The sequence below is a fragment of the Danaus plexippus genome, chromosome 6, assembly GCF_018135715.1.
Source record: "Danaus plexippus chromosome 6, MEX_DaPlex, whole genome shotgun sequence".
Lineage (NCBI taxonomy): Eukaryota > Metazoa > Arthropoda > Insecta > Lepidoptera > Nymphalidae > Danaus > Danaus plexippus.
Window position 1 is genome coordinate 689012 of NC_083540.1, and position 21286 is coordinate 710297.

The window sequence follows — 21286 nt, forward strand, 5'->3', positions numbered from 1 at the left end:
ATTAAATTGATATTTCATAAAATACATTAACTGAATTTTAATAAGGTCCTCCAATGATCAGGACCGATATATTGGAAGTGAAAATTATAATATTCTGTTACGATGTATCTTTTTTTAGACGCGTGTGTTTCAGACATGATTATTCCAATGATTGTTATGTAAATAATTTATAGTTATCAAAGAAATGGTATAACATACTCGTATAATATATAATATTATATTTTCACGGGATTTATTTCGTACACAATCCAATACGAAGCGAGTGTCTTGAATCAGATCTCCGTCCGCCTCCTGCCTGTGTCAGTTCAGCGAGCACGGCAAGTTGCCACGCTTTTATACATCTCACGCTAAGTGACCACCATGAATTATTTATACGGATAACATTTTAACGGTTCACATTGTAGGAATATAGGAAATTATTTCTATACGAACAATATTAAGTTCTGAGATATAGCTTTTGTCATAATAACTTCCGTCTGAATGTCTTTTTTTATTAAGTGACCATAGCCACCCTACCTCCACTGTGTTCTCTGTTCTCGTGATAACAGCCTTCATGTCATCTGCGCCAGCGCGTTGCGGCGTACGCTCGTGTAGATCATGGCTTCATCCAGAGACACACTCACTTAATATCATCACTCAATCAAAGTAGTGTTTGTTACAAGCGGTGTTCATTGAGTGCTATAAAAAGTTTCAGTGAGAAAGTTCGCCATTTTGTGTTTTTATCAAGGTTAGTAATTATGTAATGTTACGATGAGTTTCCTATGGTGAACATATTTTATCATCTCCTTCATCTTACTTTACCGTTTTCAGTATTGTTATTGTAAGTTGGATTTAAATCATTTACTTGTAGATCTTCTTAGATGTTATTGGAATAAAACAATACATATCCTGTCGCTTTTTGTCGTCTAAAAACAATACAAAAAATTAACGTCTCGCTTCGTAATCTCCAGTAATTACAAATGTATCTGAGTAATACTTACAGTCTTGATATTTTTTTAGGCACTGTATTTCATACATAATGCCTAAGTTCAAGTAAAACTCCACTCTTAACAGATTTTTAACTTTTTACGGTAAATTTTTTTGTCACATTCCCTTCAAATATCACTGCATGTTTGTATTTTTTAATAAATAAATATGTTTTAGTTATAACATTACATCAACAATATTCAACGTTAGTGATCGTACTCTCAAAGACTAAAAAAAATTATCCGTATAATAGATAATTAAGCGCACAAAAAAAAATACGAGAAATTTCTTTTCACGAGACCAAAAAAAAAACAAAATGTGCTGTCATAAATTTCACCTTTACTTTCGACACCGCTTTTTAGTAGACAAAGAGATAAATACATTGCGTGTAATTAAAATATATATATATACACATATATATATATATATTACAAAAAGGTGATGATTAAATAAACCTTATGTGTTGTGTGTATTTTTTGTCATTGATTCGTAACAACCGGTAATTAATTATTCAATTGTTTCATTATGAGCTACGTTATGCAAAAATAAGTTAATCGAGTCAGTAGATAACTGTACATTGATATCTGTTTGCTGAAATTAAAATTTTAGTGTAATTGGTTTCTTATTAATATTAATTAGGCACAATAATAACTGACCTCTACATCAGTTTGACTAATCCGTGTCGATTAACGTTTAAACCGACAGTACAATGGTTTTCGAAGACCAGAGTTAAGACTACACTCTATTTATTACGATTATAGTACGTAAAGAGAATAGTTTTATTAATGTAATTTAAAAATATTCAGATAAATACCGCACTTAGGAATGTAAACAAAAAAATATAAATTAAATAATTCTTAATAAAAAATAGACAATTAAAATTCTTAAAAGGTTTCCCCTAAATTACACTCACATCATATATTCGAGAAAGCTCCAGACGATGCACAACAACGCTAGTATAACTCGGTGTACATTTCTAATGCAATAAAAAACGTATAATACAGACAGCTATCATTTCAAAAAGGTAATTTATATTTTTCATGGCGTATTCTACTACAACCTTGAAGTAGCCTAGAAAATACAAGAAACGTGCATCCATTTCCACAACGCTAATTTATTTTATAGCTGTGATGCTATTGTTTCCAATATATTGTAAAAGAATAAGTCTCGTGTAATCGTTTTGTATTAACTTACAAGTAACTATTTTTCGTTTCTTCTTCTTCTTCTTAGATCTGAGTATATTTATTCAGTAATAAAGTGTTACCAATTGTATCAAGTGTTTAGAATTAAAACTTTATAAGGGTTAACCATTACTATTGCCTACTTATCTGTCAATAAACCAACTCTAGAAATCACATTATTTTTAAAAGTCGGAAGAGTAGCAAAGATAAGATAAGAACTTTTTTTATACACAGAGCACATAATATATATTGTCAGTTTGGGCTTCTTAACATTACTTTTACTAGTAGTAGGTATGTTATGTAAATGTAACTATTATCCACTGCTAATGAGAGCGACGTGTGAGAGCTATTATCGGGAACAGTGACATCAGGCGCGGTCACGATGTGAAGACTAGGATTGAATAACGTTACATATGAATTAACTTGTACAACATCAAACTATACAATAAAATAACGAAAAACCCGTTTAAATTTATATACACTGCTGCCTTTTTCCCTAAGCGGAACGGTCGGAAGCTCCAACCCCATCTTTTATCTCAGAATCCTACTCCTGATATTTCCCTCCTAAATCCTAAACTCCAAGACAGCATACATTTACGATTGTAGTACATTAATCTTATAAGATAAGTTCTATTTAATAGCCATCTATTTGCCATGTTCAATGACATCACAAGCTTGTCATGATTTCCTGTGTATGTCAAAGATATGAAGATAATTACTGTGATGGGCTAAAGAGCTAGAGGAGTCCATTAAAATAAAACAACAAATTTCGTATAATATTATTTCGATGAAAATGTTGTTGGGTTGATTGTGGGAAGTGTTTTAACACCCCACTTGGTGACGGATTTCACCCCGAAGTTTGACAGATTAAGAAAAAGTCGACTTTGGATCTCGGAGACGCACAGCTTGATCACATCGTACGCCTCTATTTCAGTTAAGGCTGAGGAAATATATATATTAATAAAGTAATCAGAAATGTTAATAATATAACTTAATATAAACCTTATATTAAAATTGATTTCCGCACGGAAAAACGTATTCAGTTCTAAGTCTCAAGTCAAATTATGAATGTCCTTATATCTACTCAAGTATAAGAAGCATATCTAGGATATTGATTCTAGGCTTTTGCTACCTTCAGAAATCCTTGGACTACGAGGTTTTGTACAACAAGAAATATGTTATTTGTAAATAACATATGTTACGTGAGACTTGTATAATATAAAAGATTGACTGCTTTACGCTATAACCTTTCACCTGTCATACACGGACAACGAGATATGAGAGTATGTGCCTTGTACTTGCAAAAATGTCATGGGCGAAATTAAACCACGGACAGTTAGTTTCAGACAGAGCAACATGCAACATACTTTGGGATCACGTGCAAATTAATAATAAAATCCAAGAATTCATTAAGAAAGAAAAACAAAATACTAAGAGAATATCCAAAATAACTGACTTGGCTTGTAGTAATTGTCGAGGATACTCAAAGACAGAAAGCCGCCAAGACCATGAACAGCAAACGGCGCGCTGACATACGACGCGAGGAAATCCATCGAGTAGAGCTGGCTCCCGGCCTCATCATCATAACCAGCCATCAGGACGTTCAGTAAACATGGATTCTGTGTGTTTTAATGACTTCCTTAACGAAATACACGACCACTCATAGAACCTGACAAGACGACGTGTCTTTTATCTTTTAATATTCACATAAACAAGTCATAATATATATATTACAACGCCTTGTTACGTGTAAAAATATATATACATATATACTATTAACAGTCTTATTAATTTTAATTATAAAATATAAGACCCACGCCATCCCTTAATCCGTCCGCCATTATCTTTCTCGTGAAGTGTATAACCGCCCGCGAGTCCAGACCGTACTTGTTCCTCATTTCGTATAACCTCAAATTCTTGGCTACGAACTGTGTGAACTGAACGATGTCTCCAGTTGTGCCGTTCACACCCAACACTATCTTGTCCGCAATCTCCAACAAACGGTCGTCATCTACAGGAATAAAGATTTAACTGAGTCCCAACCGCGATGTAAATTACCAAAAAGGTTTTACTAGAAACTTATTTGATGTAACATAATACATATTAATTTGTTATTTGATTCATAGTCCGCCATCAAGTTCTTTATTTTTATTAATTTAAATATATTAAATAAAGTAATAACACATTTTAAAAACCGCTGCGATTGACTTACATAAGGTTATTAACATACTTCGCAAGTTTCGTTTCCCTCCCACTACATTTTGTGAATTTGAATAAAAATAGTTTTTGACATTTCAAGCCGAGAAATATTGTCCCTCATCATCCTGACTGGAATTATTTTTAAACCCTCTCGTCCTTCTCACAGATAATGACAATTAGGTTATAGAAAAAGTTTTATCGTTAATCAAAAGTTTTCAATAATAAAATCTTAAAATTCATTACGTAAATGATAGATTTCCTTATTTTAAGTTCTATGGAAAATTGTTTGTGATTGTATTGTTAAGGAGCAACTTCCACAGTCATCAAGCATCGGTATCTATTGGGAGCGAGGCTCGTCAGCTGGCGGTGGAGGTCATGACATTGGTATTATCACCATCAGACACTCTTACAAAAGAATTAGCACCTGAACGACTGAAAAACTTTACCATCGTCAGCAATATATATGAATTTATGAATTATAAACATTTCAATATATTTTCATTGAGAATACAAATATATATATATGTATGTATGTAATTAGTTTGATAATATTCTTTTGCTAAGAGTACAAAATCACAGAGAGTACAATATGAGAGTACAATAGAGTACAATATCTCATACACGGTTTGATTGTCTTATTTTTAGTATTTTTATATTTAAGATTTAAATAATTTCATTATTTTAACGATTAAACGGCCACATAATAACACGCAGCCAAATCAAAATTGATTTTGAATGCATTAAGGTCAATCACGAGACACGGTTTCTTAAAATAGATCAATCGTTTTATCTGTTTATACGTAGGGTGCAAGTTATTAAATATAAGAATATAAAAACATTTTCAGATCTGTTTTCTGTCTACGAGGATTTGTCGGAAAGAAGGTAAACTCGGTCGCATAGTGAATATAATTATTGATAATCTATTTATAATGTTAATTAATTTTCCTCTCAACTAACCTCCAACGATACTCACGGATCGTCCTCGACTGTTATAAAATGTATTTTGGAAGCTGCAATACAACTTTAAACATACTGTCATATCACTAGATCTGTCTCAGCGTAACGTCTTCCGGGTACAACCTCCTATAGTCTTATAATATTAAAATTCCTTCCCATCTTACTTACCATCTCTCATAACCAGAACGCCCTGCGTGTTCGTCTGATCCGCGGCGATCATCGTGAAATCGTTACATCTTATTCCAAGCAGACACTGGAACAACAGACTAGTGTTACTCATTCTGATTATATTGTATTTAAAACATAAAAAATATATTCCCTAAAACATATATATGTATAATGTAAAATATGAAACGTGTATTGTGTAAAGAATATGTCATTTATGACATTGACTGGGAAAGAAGGTTACATCTAAAATAAGATTCCTGAACCACGTTTCAACAAACTTTCGAATCATTTAATTCAACATTATTCAATATTTTATTTCGCTCAGTTTAAATCTTACTTCTTCAGTATCTTTACTTATGATTACGTTCTGATTTAAAATATTTTTTTTTCAATCTGAGAGCTGTGACGACCTAAGTCTTAATACAACATGCATAGTAAGCGAGGTCTCTGTAAATTCCTTATTACGAAACCTATCTTTACGACGTCCGTCAATATTAGCTTTAGTTATCACCTCGAACGGCTCATTGTGTGATCTCGCTTATTACAACACATTAAGGTTTTAAATATAATATTACATCGCTAGGACGCTGTAGTTTTTGAATAGATACAAAAACGTTTTCTTTAGTTGTAAACGTTTAATTTTCTAGATGTTTTTCAGCAGTTTTTTTTGCAAACCTGCGAAATAAACAATGCGCTATTGTTGGCATAGAAATGATATTAAACCGAGATTCATTAGCTTTTGTCTCTGACGGTAGTTTCCATTTCCCCGTTCCTAAACTATTTAACAACTATTCATCGAGTACAATAGTATGTTTAAAATTATTTTTATTTTCATTGCTACCATTTGTTTACTTAAAATATTTTTTTTTTTTTACTCAGGTCTCGGTTTAGTTTAAAATATTATTGTTACGTAAAATCTACAGTCGCGTCGACTGGATTGTTCTTTAGTTCGCTCATATCAAATGCGACACCGAGTGAATGAGGTACGATGTAAATTACACAAACTTGATCAATACGTAATAATTATCGTAATCAATGAGAATTATTGTTATATTTTTAAAATCCCCTTATATTGAGGAACTTAAATAAAATACGTTTTTTTCTATCACATTTATTTTCCTCATATTATAAATAACGAAAGCGCCTTTCACATTATTATTGTCCACTTTTTTACACTCGCTACCGTTTTATTGTGCAATTCACACTCGTATGCCCTTTTACTTTCACTGTGTCTTGTATTCGGATACACCTTATACTTAGACTCCAATTACAAGTCAGATCAAATACCCAATCACGTCAATATTACACTAAACGAACGCCAAAAATATTTGTTAATTAAAAAAAAATAACATTTATGTCATAATTAAAATAAGTTAAGATCAAAAATATTATAGATAAACTTGCAAGTAAACTACGGAAAGAATCAGTGATTGCTTCTAATGTTCAATATAACCCTGTAATTACAAATCAAGAGCTTAATGGCGCATTATTATATATTTCTCATACACAATCAAACAGTTTTAATTATCTGAAACGGTTTGATTTAGACGGTTATTGTTGCTCTATACCTAATCACGGTACAATCTCTTCTGAGTTCACCCGCAACGTCTTCGCGGATCTGTGGGAGCGTCTCACGACACTTGCCACAGTCTTGTCTTATCTTAATATTCATTCACTGGGCATTACATTGAGATAAATAGTGTGAGAGCGATCTTGCTTTGCAATCACTGCAATATATCCTGTAGTCCTGTAGACCTACGTTCCGTACACGAATACAACATACGAAAACAAATAAGTAAATTTTGTTACTAATGGATAAAACAGTTGTATTGCTGTTCGTGAAAATATTATAATGTTTTATGTAACGTTTAGTTTTAGTTGAATGAGATCACGACAAAAAACATCTCAGCACCGTAAGTCACTGTTAATATACATTATCGACTCTTTTTCTATGACTGTTATTTTTAATTATTATTAGAACTTTTATTGGCGAAGTCTTGTTTCATTTCAATAAAAAAAAAAAAAACCTAGAATTATATTACGAAGAGACGATTCAGGTGAATGTAAATTTAAAGATTTGGTGAACTATGATCTCAAAATAAAAGCAAATATTCATAAAATTACTTTGAATATTTTTGTTCAAAATTTTAGTTCCACGTAATTTATATAAGCAAGTGTACTTGCAATATACGTTTTATTTAAGTTTCAACTACTCGTTCTCATCTCATCTAGTACTTAGTTAAAGTAACTTTCGGTCAACCTTGATTGTGAAATATGACATAAACAATTGAAAGTAATGAAATAACAGCTTAACTTAATGTCAATACTTATTTTATTACAGTATTATGAAAGAAGAAGTTAGGAACTATTCGTGAAACACGCGAAAGTCACATTAAATAATGCCAGACACCTTCTCTCTGTCAGCGGGCGTCAGCTTCGGACTCCTGGCGGGAATTGTATCGGGAGTTTGCTATCTCTTCGCCAATGGACTGTCCAAACCAACGTAAGTACTTTTTTCAATATAATTACAAGTATATTCGTAAATAATAATATTATATCTGGACGGTAACTTGATTACTTAACGCTTTGTCGACAAAACCGTTTTTCTGTTTTCCTTTGCAAATATCATAAACTACGACAACGGCATAAATACTTATAATAATAATCTTTTAGTGTTATTGTAATATATTAAGAAACTTTTTATTATATTTGTTGACGCCATCTGTCAGCGATTAAGAAAACTTCTATTTCCAAAAATAGGGTATAGATGGCGTTAGTAGGAAATAGAATCATTTATTAAATAAACTGCAACTGTTGTGGACTATAATTCTATCAGGTGATCTGAACTAAGTCTCAAAATTTCCAGAATTACAAAGGTAGGCCTGTAAATTTTTAGATCAATTAAATATGACTACGAATAATTTTAAAATAATCTACTTTTCTCAAATTATTGTGTTTTCAATATGAAATGTGAAATGTTTAATTTACTTTCCCAATTGAAAACATGGTTGAATTTTTTTACCCTTTTTTGTATTTATGATAATATCGATAATTTTAGTTAATAACTATACAGTATATTCATCCATACGTAGGATTTTATTTGTGTCGTGTCATACAAATTACAACAATGATGGTAAAACAGATACATAGTAATAATCAACCTTGGGCTGTATGTCGGTTATTTGAAGGATGATGCCCTTTTAATGAATTTATTTATTAAATCATTTATTACCTTTATATCACAAAATTTGTTGTACTAGAATATGTTTAAGTTCTTTAAGAGACGTAAGTAATTTTTTTTTAAGAAATGCATAGACTGATCCAACATATAAAATAATCTGTGAAGGTGGGGTACATCCTTTTATTATTTTTTTTTTCGGCGCGTTAAATGTTAATGAAGACCTGTGATTTAAAAACAAAACTTGAATACTATTTGATCATAAACCATAAATTCCTTCATTTGCCTCCGGAAAAAAAATAAGTGGAGCTTAAATTTAGTCTATTACAAAGAGTTTTTTTTTTTTTAGTAAATTCAACAAACAATTAATAAATATATCTGTCCGTTAGGTTAGATTGTTTTTATTTATTATTGTTTTATATAAAACATTTTATTTTTTATTTTTGGGTGGGTTCAGTTAGATGAATATTTAACTATCATGAAAAAACCAAATAATATATAAAATCGTAAATAATATTATAAATATTTTGATTTTTATAACAAAAAGAAGATGGACCCAACTTCCGAACTTTTACTTTATGAAAATAATATAAATGTGAACCTATATCAGAAATATGAAAATGTGCTGTGCAAATAAATTGCTACAAAAATATAAAAGTGTTAAAATGTAATTTTATTTTTATCACATACAAGTGTAATATTAATATGGATTTCTCTAAATTGACATGTGATGTTTATGTGTACTAGTGAACCAATTTTTCACGGGACACCGGTCATTAATTAAAGGGAAATTGATACATAATATCATTTGGTTCCGTATTTAAATTCAGATAACATTTGAGTGAAAATCTTTAATATTTTATTGCGTTTAGGGTTATCATTTTAAACACGAAGAATAATGCGTCACATAATATTTTCATTCTCATATTCAATTAGAAAAAGTTTCAGATATTTGTACAATTTGTAGAGTAAAAATATAGAAAGAAGTTACTTTAAAGAAGCTTATATTTTGTAAAATAATTTAATTAACTAATAAATATGAAAGTAGTTAACTATTATTATTTATATTTTAAAATTATAAACTTTATATGGTGGGTCCCTGATAGGGGACATTTTTTTATATTAGAAACGCATGAGCCATATCGCCGGCCATGACGCTGTCAGTCACTTCGCGCCAATACTTCAACATAAACGTCATTTCCAAAACGGTACAAAATTGTATAAAAAACTAAAAGATAGTTCTTTCTCAAGCACTAGTTTTACGTTCAGTGATTTTGTCAGTTTTTGCAGTGTAGAAATTTATTAAAAAGTGTCGTGGCCTTCGGGAATTGCGGAAGAGTTGAATGTAAAAATAATAGAAGTAAGTAATTTTGAATATAGCTATTTTATATAGTTTAAACTAACTTAAATATCTGGATATTGTGACTAACATTTCTTATTTTCCTGTTCGAGTGTGCAAAATTATTAATTATAATATTGAAAGCGAATTAATGTCGTGCTGATAAAATAATATTGAATCAATTTTCGTATCTTTTTTATCGGCCGGTATGATATTTGAGTTCAACTAAACTATTTATAGCTAGTCATATGGATTTGTTGAAGTGTAGTGATTTTTCTTATGAAATTTGTCAAAACTATATAAATTCAACAATAGCTAGTGAACGGCTTTTGAGAACAAAATAATTAAATCAAATATAGGTAGGTACAGTTGGATAACATTGATCCGTGAAACATGGCATTACACAGTTAGAATCATTTCGGTAACAACCAACAATTCTGTGCAAATTGATTTACCTTCGCGTTCACTTTTAGATTTTCCAATATTGTTAATTCTCTTTATTGAAATGGTTATGTGTATATGTTTCATCTGTATCATGTATGTGAGATGCAGTTCCATGAGAGCGAAATTAAACAATGGTGTGTCATGGCAAATTTCGGCACACAGCCACGCATCGGCGATCGTGACGAGCGGCCCTTAACCCAAATAAATTAGTGTTATATTAATTATAATATGTATTATATAATATTGTAATATATATGAAGGCAATAAAAAATGAGAATTGTTAAAATTTATACTAAATCTAACGAATTTTACGGATTTTTATAGCTATCAAACCTTTTTCGATGTTTCAAAGTAAAAGCCTGGCGTTTAGTTCCGTTAAAATGTCTATGAGTCGCGTACACGAGCCAATACTTTTTGTACTTTCATAATACCGTGAAGTAGCAATCTTACATTATAAAGAATTTAAAGAATAAAAATGATCGCGCAGATCGGAATGACTGTGACATTTATATTTGATTTTTACGTCGATTTATTATTTTCAACCAAAATGCTGATGTTAGTTCGAAATGACTTCAATCAGGTGGAAATTAATGGTTCTAAAATACAAAAATTTAAAAATTATCTTTGAACACGTTACTGGGAACCTCGTCCTTTTACATGGAGAGATTTTTTTCAACCACGATCAGCGCCATCTATCGTCAACATTCATACATGAAAATACTGGATATATTTTTTTGTGTGGTAACTATATAATTAAAAGTGTCATTAAAACCCATTCAGCAATTTTTGCATTAACGGATAACAAACAACGAGCTAAACTAAACCCTGGCTTTTGTATTATTGTTCTGATTGAGTTCGGTAGTTGGCTGTGATATGGTTGAATGTTGAATAAGAAAGCAGTCAGCGAGCGAAGACGGGGAAGACTATGTTTTGATGAAAATATTCTACTTTTGTTGCAATAATAAGTAAAAACTCCCTGGATTCAACACTGCACTCCCTCGCGTCCCGTGCTAAGTGACAGGTGTCGTTATTATTCCTGCCAGTTTCCGCTTCCGGGGCACGTGCCAGCCTTCCGCTGGCTCTGACTCAGTTGGACTTAATATTCTATGGACACCATCAAAAGCGATACAGTTAAAGTATTTTTTATAAGATTATTATTTTGAATAAATATTAAATAAAGACAATGTTATTTACAAGTTACATCACCTGTTATATATCTTATATAGAACGTTTAGGTTTTAGTTGTTTTCACAACATTTTAATATTATCAAATTAGTATTCAATAATGCAAATTAAATAATTTAAGTTTACCTAATTAAATAAATCGTCAATAAACGCCTGTTAAATTATAAAAGCAATGCACAACAAATTGACTTGATCATTCTCAACCGAGTATCCCTAATACGAGTTTTAATTCTCTGCCTGGCACCGTTAGGTTAACGTTTTTAATTTATAAATCGTTTTTATCTTTACCATGCGTTTGATTTGCCAATACAAATACAGTTTTTTTTAATTCTAATAAACACTAAAGAAGAACTAAGAATTACAGACAGCACAGATGATTTATAACAGAAAAATGCTAAACTGACTGTTTTGAGAATAAAACGAAAGCCATGATAATGAACTCGCTTAGTTTTCTCTGTAAACAAAATACATAAAGTATTTTTATCACTTGTTTGTACTGATAATAAGTGATTCTTTGAAATTTTTTTAAAACATTTTGTACTTCACCCATGATGCAAGATGTTTGGATGGAATAATGATTTAAAATATATAGCCTTTAGTTAAATGTGACCTCCAGGGGGTAGTTGTAGATAAGTATAAGTGTCGGCATACCGGCTCCATGTAGAACATTTAGCGCCTATTGCAATACGATTATATTTAAAAACCTCTGCTAGTGAAAAGTTATTTATTGTAATAACAATGCATTGGTACGTTTTGATTTAGGAAATAGATTCAACTATTAATACGCTGTGCTAACTACAAATTAAGCGTTAAAAGTTGCTCATTAATAATTTTTTTCATATTACGGTATCAACGTTTATTAAATGGGAAACGGGAAACTCATCCTGTGCAGTGACGTTTTAAACTCGTACTAAGCTATAATATACCGAGCTTCGTATGTTTTGACTTGTATTATTTACGACGTACGTGTTACAGCTAGTACTGCGTTCACTATGAAAGATAGTCCTAAGCTCATTGTCGTAAATGACGAAGATAAGAATTATTACTCAATACCTAAAAGCACATTACGTTTAAACGGAAAATATAAATTATTTTCTAGTTAAATTTCATGCATTTATAATTCGTAATTTTTATAACTTAATATTATTATAACGCGCGAAATATTATGAAAACTGTATTGTTGATGGGAAATGTCCTAAACGAATTTGAGGAAAAGAAAATAATTACCAGCTAAGGCCAATGAACTTCTACATAAGCGACGCAATCCGCTTTTTACGTTAACGCGGTTTTCCTAATACATTATTCATAAATGTTTGAAAAAAATCCTTTAATAGGTTCTATGATAACTAATATGTATAATATTATAAATTCATTTTATATTGAACGCAAAACATTATTGGAAGACTGTGAATTGTTTATTTTTTCTTGGCTGACGGTTTAGTGACCGGAGGGGTCACCTTCCCTGGAGGCGTCGACGCTGAGGTCGGTGTCGGAGGAGTCCCGTCCCCGGCCAGATACTTTTTGACCTTGGTCTTGAGGTCCATATAAATTTGATTCTCGTGATTTAATTGTGGCAGCACGGATATTCTTCTGTCCGCTTCCTGTTAAGAGCATTCTCTTAAGATAACATATATTATATACTCTCTTAATATGTATATATCTTAAATACAACCATTCTATCTATGCTGTGATAACCATAACAAATCAATGACTACCCGCAAACAGATTGACAGACAATGTGACATTGACTATAGTATAAGATTATAACAAAAATATTACAAACGAAACAGGAAGTGCATAATAATGTAAGAACTGCCAACTCTTTAATACGCTGTGACATTTATATATTAAAATAAATTTAACCGAATATCATTCAATGAATGTAGTTCGTCGTGAGTCGCGACTGACCGAATACAAATATATTGATTAATACCAAGAATCGTGACAGTTAAACGTCTAACATTATATACTAGGGTTACTAAACTAAACAACATGTTTGTTGTTCATTCACGGAAAAACTGATGGACTGGCTTTGATGAAATTTTATAGTGATATAGATTAGACATTAGAATAAGACATAAGTTATAATTTATCCCGTAGTTCGAAGTAGTTACCCTCAGATTAAACCATAACAGTTGTGTTGTGTATGACGTGGCGTGACACAAACTTCAGATATTAACATATCTGTTGTTTTAACACACTACATAACTATCCTAGAGGCGAATTCTGACTTCCAAAGAGACGAACTCGTACCCAAAATTTCGTGTATTCACATAGTATATGCTTTAAACTAAACTACGTACGAATGGATCACCTATAAAACTCAACATGTAACAAACATGCACCGAAAATAATATTTTTCGGATTCACTATTTGTTTTTGTCTATTCCACATTACTGCGCAGTAAACGCATCACGGCAGGAGCAGGAACCGTTCCGTCTTCAGGTAAAATGTAGAGTGCGTATAAAACACGCGAATTCAATCCTAAATACATATTTTAATTCTAATGTGTACTCGCGAAAGTCCAGGATGTTCTTGAACAACGACCTGTTTCATTATAATGATGTAATAGGTGCTCTTGTGCTCGAACTTGTCGGTTGTGTAGACGTAGGTAGGCATATCAAAGAGCCCCATCAAGTGGCCGGTCTCGTCGCACAGATCGAACTCTGTGAATTTCCCGAGCCTGCAGCGTTTCCTTATGTACTCCAACATGATCCTGACGGGACAGTTGGGGTTCACCAGCAACACCTTCTCTATAGACGGATCGGGCTCTGACGACCGGCGCCGCTGGGCGGACAACTCCGGCGCCTCTTTGTATATAACACTTACATACATCACGTATATGTAGTGTATTTTTAACTCACAGCACTCGTTCTATTTAAAGGGAACCAGTTTACAACATTGCATTCGTTGCTACAAGACTGGCAATTCATTACGACATGACATCGACGTCTTTCAATGACGTATAGTTATTTTTTTATTTATATTTCTTGTCTGAAAATGAGCATTAATTTATATTTGCTTGACATGAATCCTTCGCGATAAAATTTACATTAATCTCTCGCATGTCATCAGCAGTGCCATCTTTATCACTTAGCTTACATGAACTCAAGACCCGATACATAATTATGATTAATAATATATATAATAAAATATTCGATTATAAAATATGATTTCATTTATTAATAGAATAACAAAAATATTACTACCTAAAGTATAAGTAAGTTGTAGAAATCTATTTCCTGTAGGCAGTCTTGTAGTTATTTTATTTTAATATTATCACTATAGAATACAACAATAATAAACAATTATCGAGCGTCCTGCACTAATTTATACACGGAGGTTATTAAAGGTCGTCGGCCGTTGTTCTTAGTGTCGGACAGCCTTGACCCCAAACTGTTGCATTCGCCCGCACCACCTTTCTCAACGCGGCGACCGGCGAGTCTAACTGAAACGTAGCATATTTCATAAGACGTTTCAACAGCTGTGAACTGCGGGCTGCGGGCCGCGGGCTGCATCCACAGACAGACGGCGGACGTCGGACGATACTGTAGTGGGAAACGGAAAAGTAGCACTGACGGACGACTCGTATGTGAAAAACAAGGACGCCTACATACATGATAATAATATAAGATAAATACAACTTATTATGAGTGATACATTCATCTATAATAATGTTCTGGCATATTAAACAAAATTAAACATGGAGGCATTCAGTGTGGCGGGAGTAGCCTCCTTCAGTGTGGACGCGTGGCCACCGCCTGGACCGATACCCAGCTCCTTTCATTTCCAACACCAGGGATCCAATTTCGCTATATTTGTGATTTTCTTCGCTCTGTGTATGATGGAGGTGGTGGTGCTGAAGATCATCACGGAAGAAAGCAGGGAACAGCTCTCGAGCGTCACCTCGCTGTGGTTCGACCTGGACGATGAGTGACACTCACTCACTCACTGAAACGAGTGAATCGAGTGTAGTGTTTAAGGATTGTTATTAACGGGTAATATATAGTTTTAATACATTGTAATAATTATGTAAATAAACATACTTCTAGAACAAAATGTTTATTCTTTATGTTTATTTATTAATTGAATATTATTTTACATTATTCCATCCAGTATTAGAATGACGAAGAAATATGGAACCACACCACATACATTCGTAACACAATCGTGCTAAAACTTTGACCTTTTCATCTGTTCGATAAGGAAGCATCTTAATATTATCGGTTTTTCGAAAATTTAAGATTAAATCTTTGTTATTTAAATAGTGATGTACCTTTGAACGTTAAACTTCCTCATCGTTTGGACTGTGACGGCGACATCGGTTTTTTGATCACGGAATCGGAAATGGTTTTAATGACCTTACATTATAAAGAAAATACGTCTCGGATTTTATGTCGCTACAAATGTTTTGATCAATACACAGTTTCATCAATTAAAAAATTAATTGACTTATTTACGTATTTTATATACTTATTATTGTGTTTAGAGATGCTCTAATATGTATCCTGTGAGTTATTGTTGTCCCGAGAAGCGCAGTTTAATCTATTGGTCATCGCTAGTTATCTTATTTACTTGTTTATTCCATGTAAGTTTAATATTTATGACCCATCGAAGAAATTTGTCATCATTCCTGACATCCGTGTCAACTCTTTTTGGAAGTTTTACAATCTTACTTCCTGTCATTTATCAAACACTAGATATATTGTCAGAATTGGCAAAAATATTTTTGGTTGTGGTTTATTAATTAATTTTTTTTAACTTCCTTCCTTTTTGTTATAACAATAATAACTCGAACTGGTAAAGGACACAGACAACATAAAAATTGATCCAGAACAATTGTATTCTTTTCATGTGTAATAATTTTTTTATAACTTTCTATTAAATTCTTTCTCTAAACAAATAGCGGTTATATATTTAAGGTTCAAGTAAGTTTCGGTTATGATTATTTTACTTTTACCACTTTGCTAATGTTACCAACGTTACACTTGCCCTAATCACAGATTGCTACACCGACGTTGTATAATATTGTGAATGAGATAGCTCTCAGCAGCCTTGGAGCTGAGCTGGTGTGTAATAGCGCTCACTGTTTCGCTTTCAGTATTTTCAACACTACATTATTTTATAAATATTACAATATAGTCTCATCCAGCGGTTTTGCCAGCATATTGATATAGTTAAATATGCTTTAAAAAATTACTTAAAATATCTTTTTGTATAATTTGGAATTCGTGGTGGCCTGGAGGTTAAAAGTTCCGCCTCTCATACGTGAGGGCGCGGGTTCGAAACCTGGCAAGTACCAATGTGATCTTTTCCGAATCATATGTACTTTCTAAGAGTATTTAGACACCACTGACGGAAGGTGAAGGGAAACATCGTGAGGAAACCTGGTCTTATAATTTCAAATTATAAGATCGAAATCGCCAACCCGTCTTGATCAAGCGTTGTGATTAATGCTGTACCTTCTCCATGTGAGAAGAGGCCTTTGCTCAGCAGTGGGCTCCTATAGGCTGATGATGATGATGATAATTTGGAATGATATATCTAGTTTCTTTATAATAAATTGTGTATTTATATAAAATCAGCAATGGTTAGTCAGTTTGAATGATAGTAAACACTTCAGGATATATCCACGTGTGTAAGGAGGTTTGATAAATACCTACTTTCAGTGAATACAACGTAAAAAACATGTCGAAACTAGCGAATCCACGATCATAATTCATAAGGCTAGTTTGTGTATATTTTAGAATGGACCGTTATAAAGTATTTGTCAAAGTCTTTCAATCATTTCAATAAATATTCACTTAACTCTCTATAATTTTTGTCTGCACTACAAAACATGTTATACTCTGTTATTTATTTCAGGATCGGAGCTGTTTCTGCGTTCTCATACATAATTTAAATATTTATAAAAACTATTAATACATGTGTAATAAATATCTTCCTACCTCACAATAAATTGAAATCCATATCTCACATATTATAAATTTAGAAAAATCCGAAAAATTAATTATTTTGCGGATGTCCATGGGCGACGGTTACTACCTCCATCAGGTAGGCCGTCTGTTCGTTTGCCCCTTTGTCACACAAAAAAAAAATTATTAGATCTTATGGTCATTGACTTCGGGCTTTTCTATTTTCGGGCATGAATAAAACGCAGATTTTATAATTGTTATAAGGAAGGTGGAAAGTACGTTAATATATACGTATATATATATATATATATATATTAATAAATAAATCGTTAAAAACACGATCTCTCCTTTAAGATCAAATGGAAGTACCTGCGCATAAAACCTCATTAGTGTTTCTGATGACGAATTTTATTTATTTAAAAGAAGCTTTTTTACTTCATGCTCTCATATGAACTAAAGTCAGTAGAAAATATGGCTATAATGAAAAAAATATTATAATAACTGTGATTCTTCCCACCAAAATAAATGTAATTGTGGACTATATCAAAAGACGTATTGTAACACTAAGAGAGAGGATTTTGGGAGTGGAAAAGTCAACTGTTGTTCCACACCCGATCAAATTGATTCATAAAATATTTATTTATTTTATTATACATATTGACATAACGGACAGGAACTGTACTCTTGAGTTGTGTGACAATATTGACATTTAAAATACTCCTGCGTGATTAATTTATGCTTGTTTAAAATATAATTTAATTTACTTTATAACATATGTTTTGTACCTACCACCTACCATTTAATTGATGAAATGAATGAGAATTTAATTGACAACGTTTTAAAAATTATTGAATGATACAAAATCTTACATATAAATTAGTTCACCAGATGTCTTAGTCTTAGTTTTACTTTAGTCTTAGTTTGTTCTGTCTACTAAATCGATATTTATTAAGCACATTAAAAAAAGTGAGGGCGATTTCATAAAATCAGCCGATTAATATGATTGCAACCCTGTATTAAAAAAAAAAACATTGTTTTGATGAACAAATTATGTAACTAATTTTTAGAAGAACGACTTCCCTTGTTTCCCGCTAAATACTATTGACGCAAAATAACTTTACATACATATATTTTTATAAATCCAAAGTTTGACAGTCTCTTTGATTGCTTATGAATTACAAAAATTATGTTTCAATTAATATTTTAGTGTTGATATTTATATTAAAGAAACTCACATGAAGTTTAATGAACTTTACAAACATTCCGTGGTGTTGAAACCTGCTGTGGACATGGGGACGACCTTGCTACCTCGCAACGAGCAGGCGCAGGCGCGGCTCACATAGCGATTGAGCAAGGAACAGTTGAGCAAGACAACTGTGTCGCTATAAAACATAGATATAATTATATCAAAATACACAAGCAGTAACCTTTTAATGGAAGATGCAATAAACACTAAGCAATGGGAAGCAAAACTAAAACCTTAATGTCTTGTGACACCCATAAGTATTTATTGATTAAAGCGAATTCGACGATGACTTCCAAATTGCTCACTCCTGTACAAAGAATTTTAAATATATGAAGTGCTAAAATTATTTTTATTAATACAAAACTATTTTCCAATATGATCACGGGCAGACGAGATGTGATCACGGTTGCTGCAAAGTAACCGAAACTTCGGGAGTGTGTAGTTTTTTAGAAATGATAAAATACGCCTAAAAATCCAAAAAATATTAGTTTCATTTATACGAATACTCGCGATAGTCTTAGATCTCTTTAGTGAAGATCTGTTGATCTACTCCTAATATCATAATTGTGGTATAATCAGACCGTCACTAGTTTATCACGTAATCGTAAATAAGAGGACAAGGTCGTTATTGTAGGTCATGGTATCGGTGTAGAGGTGCCAACTCCATGCGAGCAAAGTAGAAAGATATAAACTAGTTAAACACATCGAGAATCATCTGAGGAAAATAAATTAATCACAAAAGTTGAACTACCCTCTAAGACAAATCTCCAGTTAATGTTTAACCTTTAATATCCCTATTACAACTCTTCTATAACAACGTAAAAACGTGACCAGTAAATATATACTTTATGAGTTCTTAAAGTTAACGATGGCCATATCCATTTGTTTCAGGAAGCAGAGACGGGGCGGCAAGTATAGTATTGCTGCTAAAAAGGAGTCCAACATCTGTGTTAGATGTGGCGGTGACGAGCTCGGGGGATACCTGCCCTGCATCTGTCAACATCAAGAGTAAGCATGTCCCGTTTATATGGAGACAGGGACCTTCAGACACTTGAACTTGGACAATCATTTTAAAGTATACACACCAATTATTACAATTTCTGTAACGACTAAGACTGATTAAGTGTTTAAAAATATAATTTTATTATTTTCTTATACAATTTGTTTCCGGTTAAGTTACTAAAACCATACGAATATTATCAGAAACTATTTTATTCGGCTCCAAGATTGTTGCTATATCCTTATCATCCAGATCAGTGAAGTTCGAGTCCGGTGCTTGGTTTCTGCGCCAAGCTCAGCGCGCACTCAGCCTCATGCCGTGGTCCATCAGCTCCGACAAGTTGGAACAAATCGGTTGGTACATTACAATGGACACCAGACAAATGATACCCAAGAAGATCATTGTCCTAACAAATCATTATATATTTTATTGGTAACAAAATATTAGTCGGATGTGATACACACTATATTTAATTAAAGGTTAAGGTCGATCAAATTGAACCGTTCACATTTTAACGGAAATGACATTCGTCGAGTGTAATGCGGCGACCTTTGTTCGCTTCCGGTTTCAGAGGAGGAAGAATGTGGCTCGAGTTCGAGCGGGGGCGACAGGGTGAGGGAGTTCCTGGAGGCTATATCGGCGAGACTGGCGGGAGGGCCGCTGGAAGGCACCAGGGTGGACGCCTTGTACGACCACCCCGCATGTACGTATCCGTAGCTTAGTATACTTATGTACATACATACACACGAGTACAGCCCGTTAGCAATTAAGCGCTTACAGAACACAAACAGAATTACACCCAGCGACTCGCAGGCGACTTATACACATGTATATATGCAGAAGATTTTTCTTCTGAAAGTAATTTACATCACCTACTTCACACTGTAATTATAACGTGATACGTAAAGTGTCGTCGATTGCTTGTCCCATACTAAGTGTCCGAGCATCACAACAGATGCGAGTATGTTGTCCCGCCATCACAGTGTACTCCGCGGCGCGCTGACCGCGCTCACCACCGCGCTGCAGGACGCGCTCACATGTAAGACGTGATCATCACACGGTACTTGCTCACACGTTGTGATACTACACCTGCACCGCACTCACGACGTGATGAGGGTAGGGCGAGATTTACTTAGATGGGGGTAGGGCGAGATGTACTTAGATGGGGTAGGGCGAGATTTACTTAGATGGGGGTAGGGCGAGATGTACTTAGATGGGGGTAGGGCGAGATGTACTTAGATGGGGTAGGGCGAGATTTACTTAGATGGGGTAGGGCGAGATTTACTTAGATGGGGTAGGGCGAGATTTACTTAGATGGGGGTAGGGCGAGATGTACTTAGATGGGGTAGGGCGAGATTTACTTAGATGGGGTAGGGCGAGATTTACTTAGATGGGGGTAGGGCGAGATTTACTTAGATGGGGTAGGGCGAGATTTACTTAGATGGGGGTAGGGCGAGATTTACTTACATGAGGGTAGGCCAAGGTTCAATAAATAAAGCCGAATTCAA

General features: G+C 33.2%; 4 protein-coding genes across 4 annotated transcripts; 2 read left to right on the forward strand and 2 right to left on the reverse strand.

Annotated features, from left to right (window-relative positions):
• Positions 1 to 545: 545 nt before the first annotated feature.
• On the forward strand, positions 546 to 20843 carry LOC116777573 (uncharacterized). The gene is made up of 6 exons (XM_032671200.2): positions 546 to 727; positions 7813 to 7974; positions 19670 to 19786; positions 20031 to 20131; positions 20350 to 20481; positions 20734 to 20843. Exons 2-6 carry the CDS (start codon positions 7871 to 7873, stop codon positions 20826 to 20828), a joined length of 549 nt encoding a protein of 182 aa, XP_032527091.1. The 5' UTR covers positions 546 to 727; positions 7813 to 7870; the 3' UTR covers positions 20829 to 20843.
• LOC116777564 (proteasome subunit beta type-2-like) lies at positions 2915 to 5668 on the reverse strand. The gene is made up of 4 exons (XM_032671188.2): positions 5472 to 5668; positions 3965 to 4158; positions 3604 to 3766; positions 2915 to 3087 (listed from the first exon to the last, which is right to left on the reverse strand). The coding sequence occupies exons 1-4, from the start codon at positions 5581 to 5583 to the stop codon at positions 2927 to 2929; spliced, it is 630 nt and encodes a 209-aa protein (XP_032527079.2). The 5' UTR covers positions 5584 to 5668; the 3' UTR covers positions 2915 to 2926.
• LOC116777580 (uncharacterized protein CXorf65 homolog) lies at positions 13023 to 14648 on the reverse strand. Its single transcript, XM_032671211.2, has 2 exons — positions 14165 to 14648; positions 13023 to 13218 (listed from the first exon to the last, which is right to left on the reverse strand). The coding sequence occupies exons 1-2, from the start codon at positions 14450 to 14452 to the stop codon at positions 13033 to 13035; spliced, it is 474 nt and encodes a 157-aa protein (XP_032527102.2). The 5' UTR covers positions 14453 to 14648; the 3' UTR covers positions 13023 to 13032.
• On the forward strand, positions 14825 to 15676 carry LOC116777588 (uncharacterized). The gene has a single exon (XM_032671223.2). It carries the CDS (start codon positions 15321 to 15323, stop codon positions 15552 to 15554), a length of 234 nt encoding a protein of 77 aa, XP_032527114.1. The 5' UTR covers positions 14825 to 15320; the 3' UTR covers positions 15555 to 15676.
• Positions 20844 to 21286: the final 443 nt, after the last annotated feature.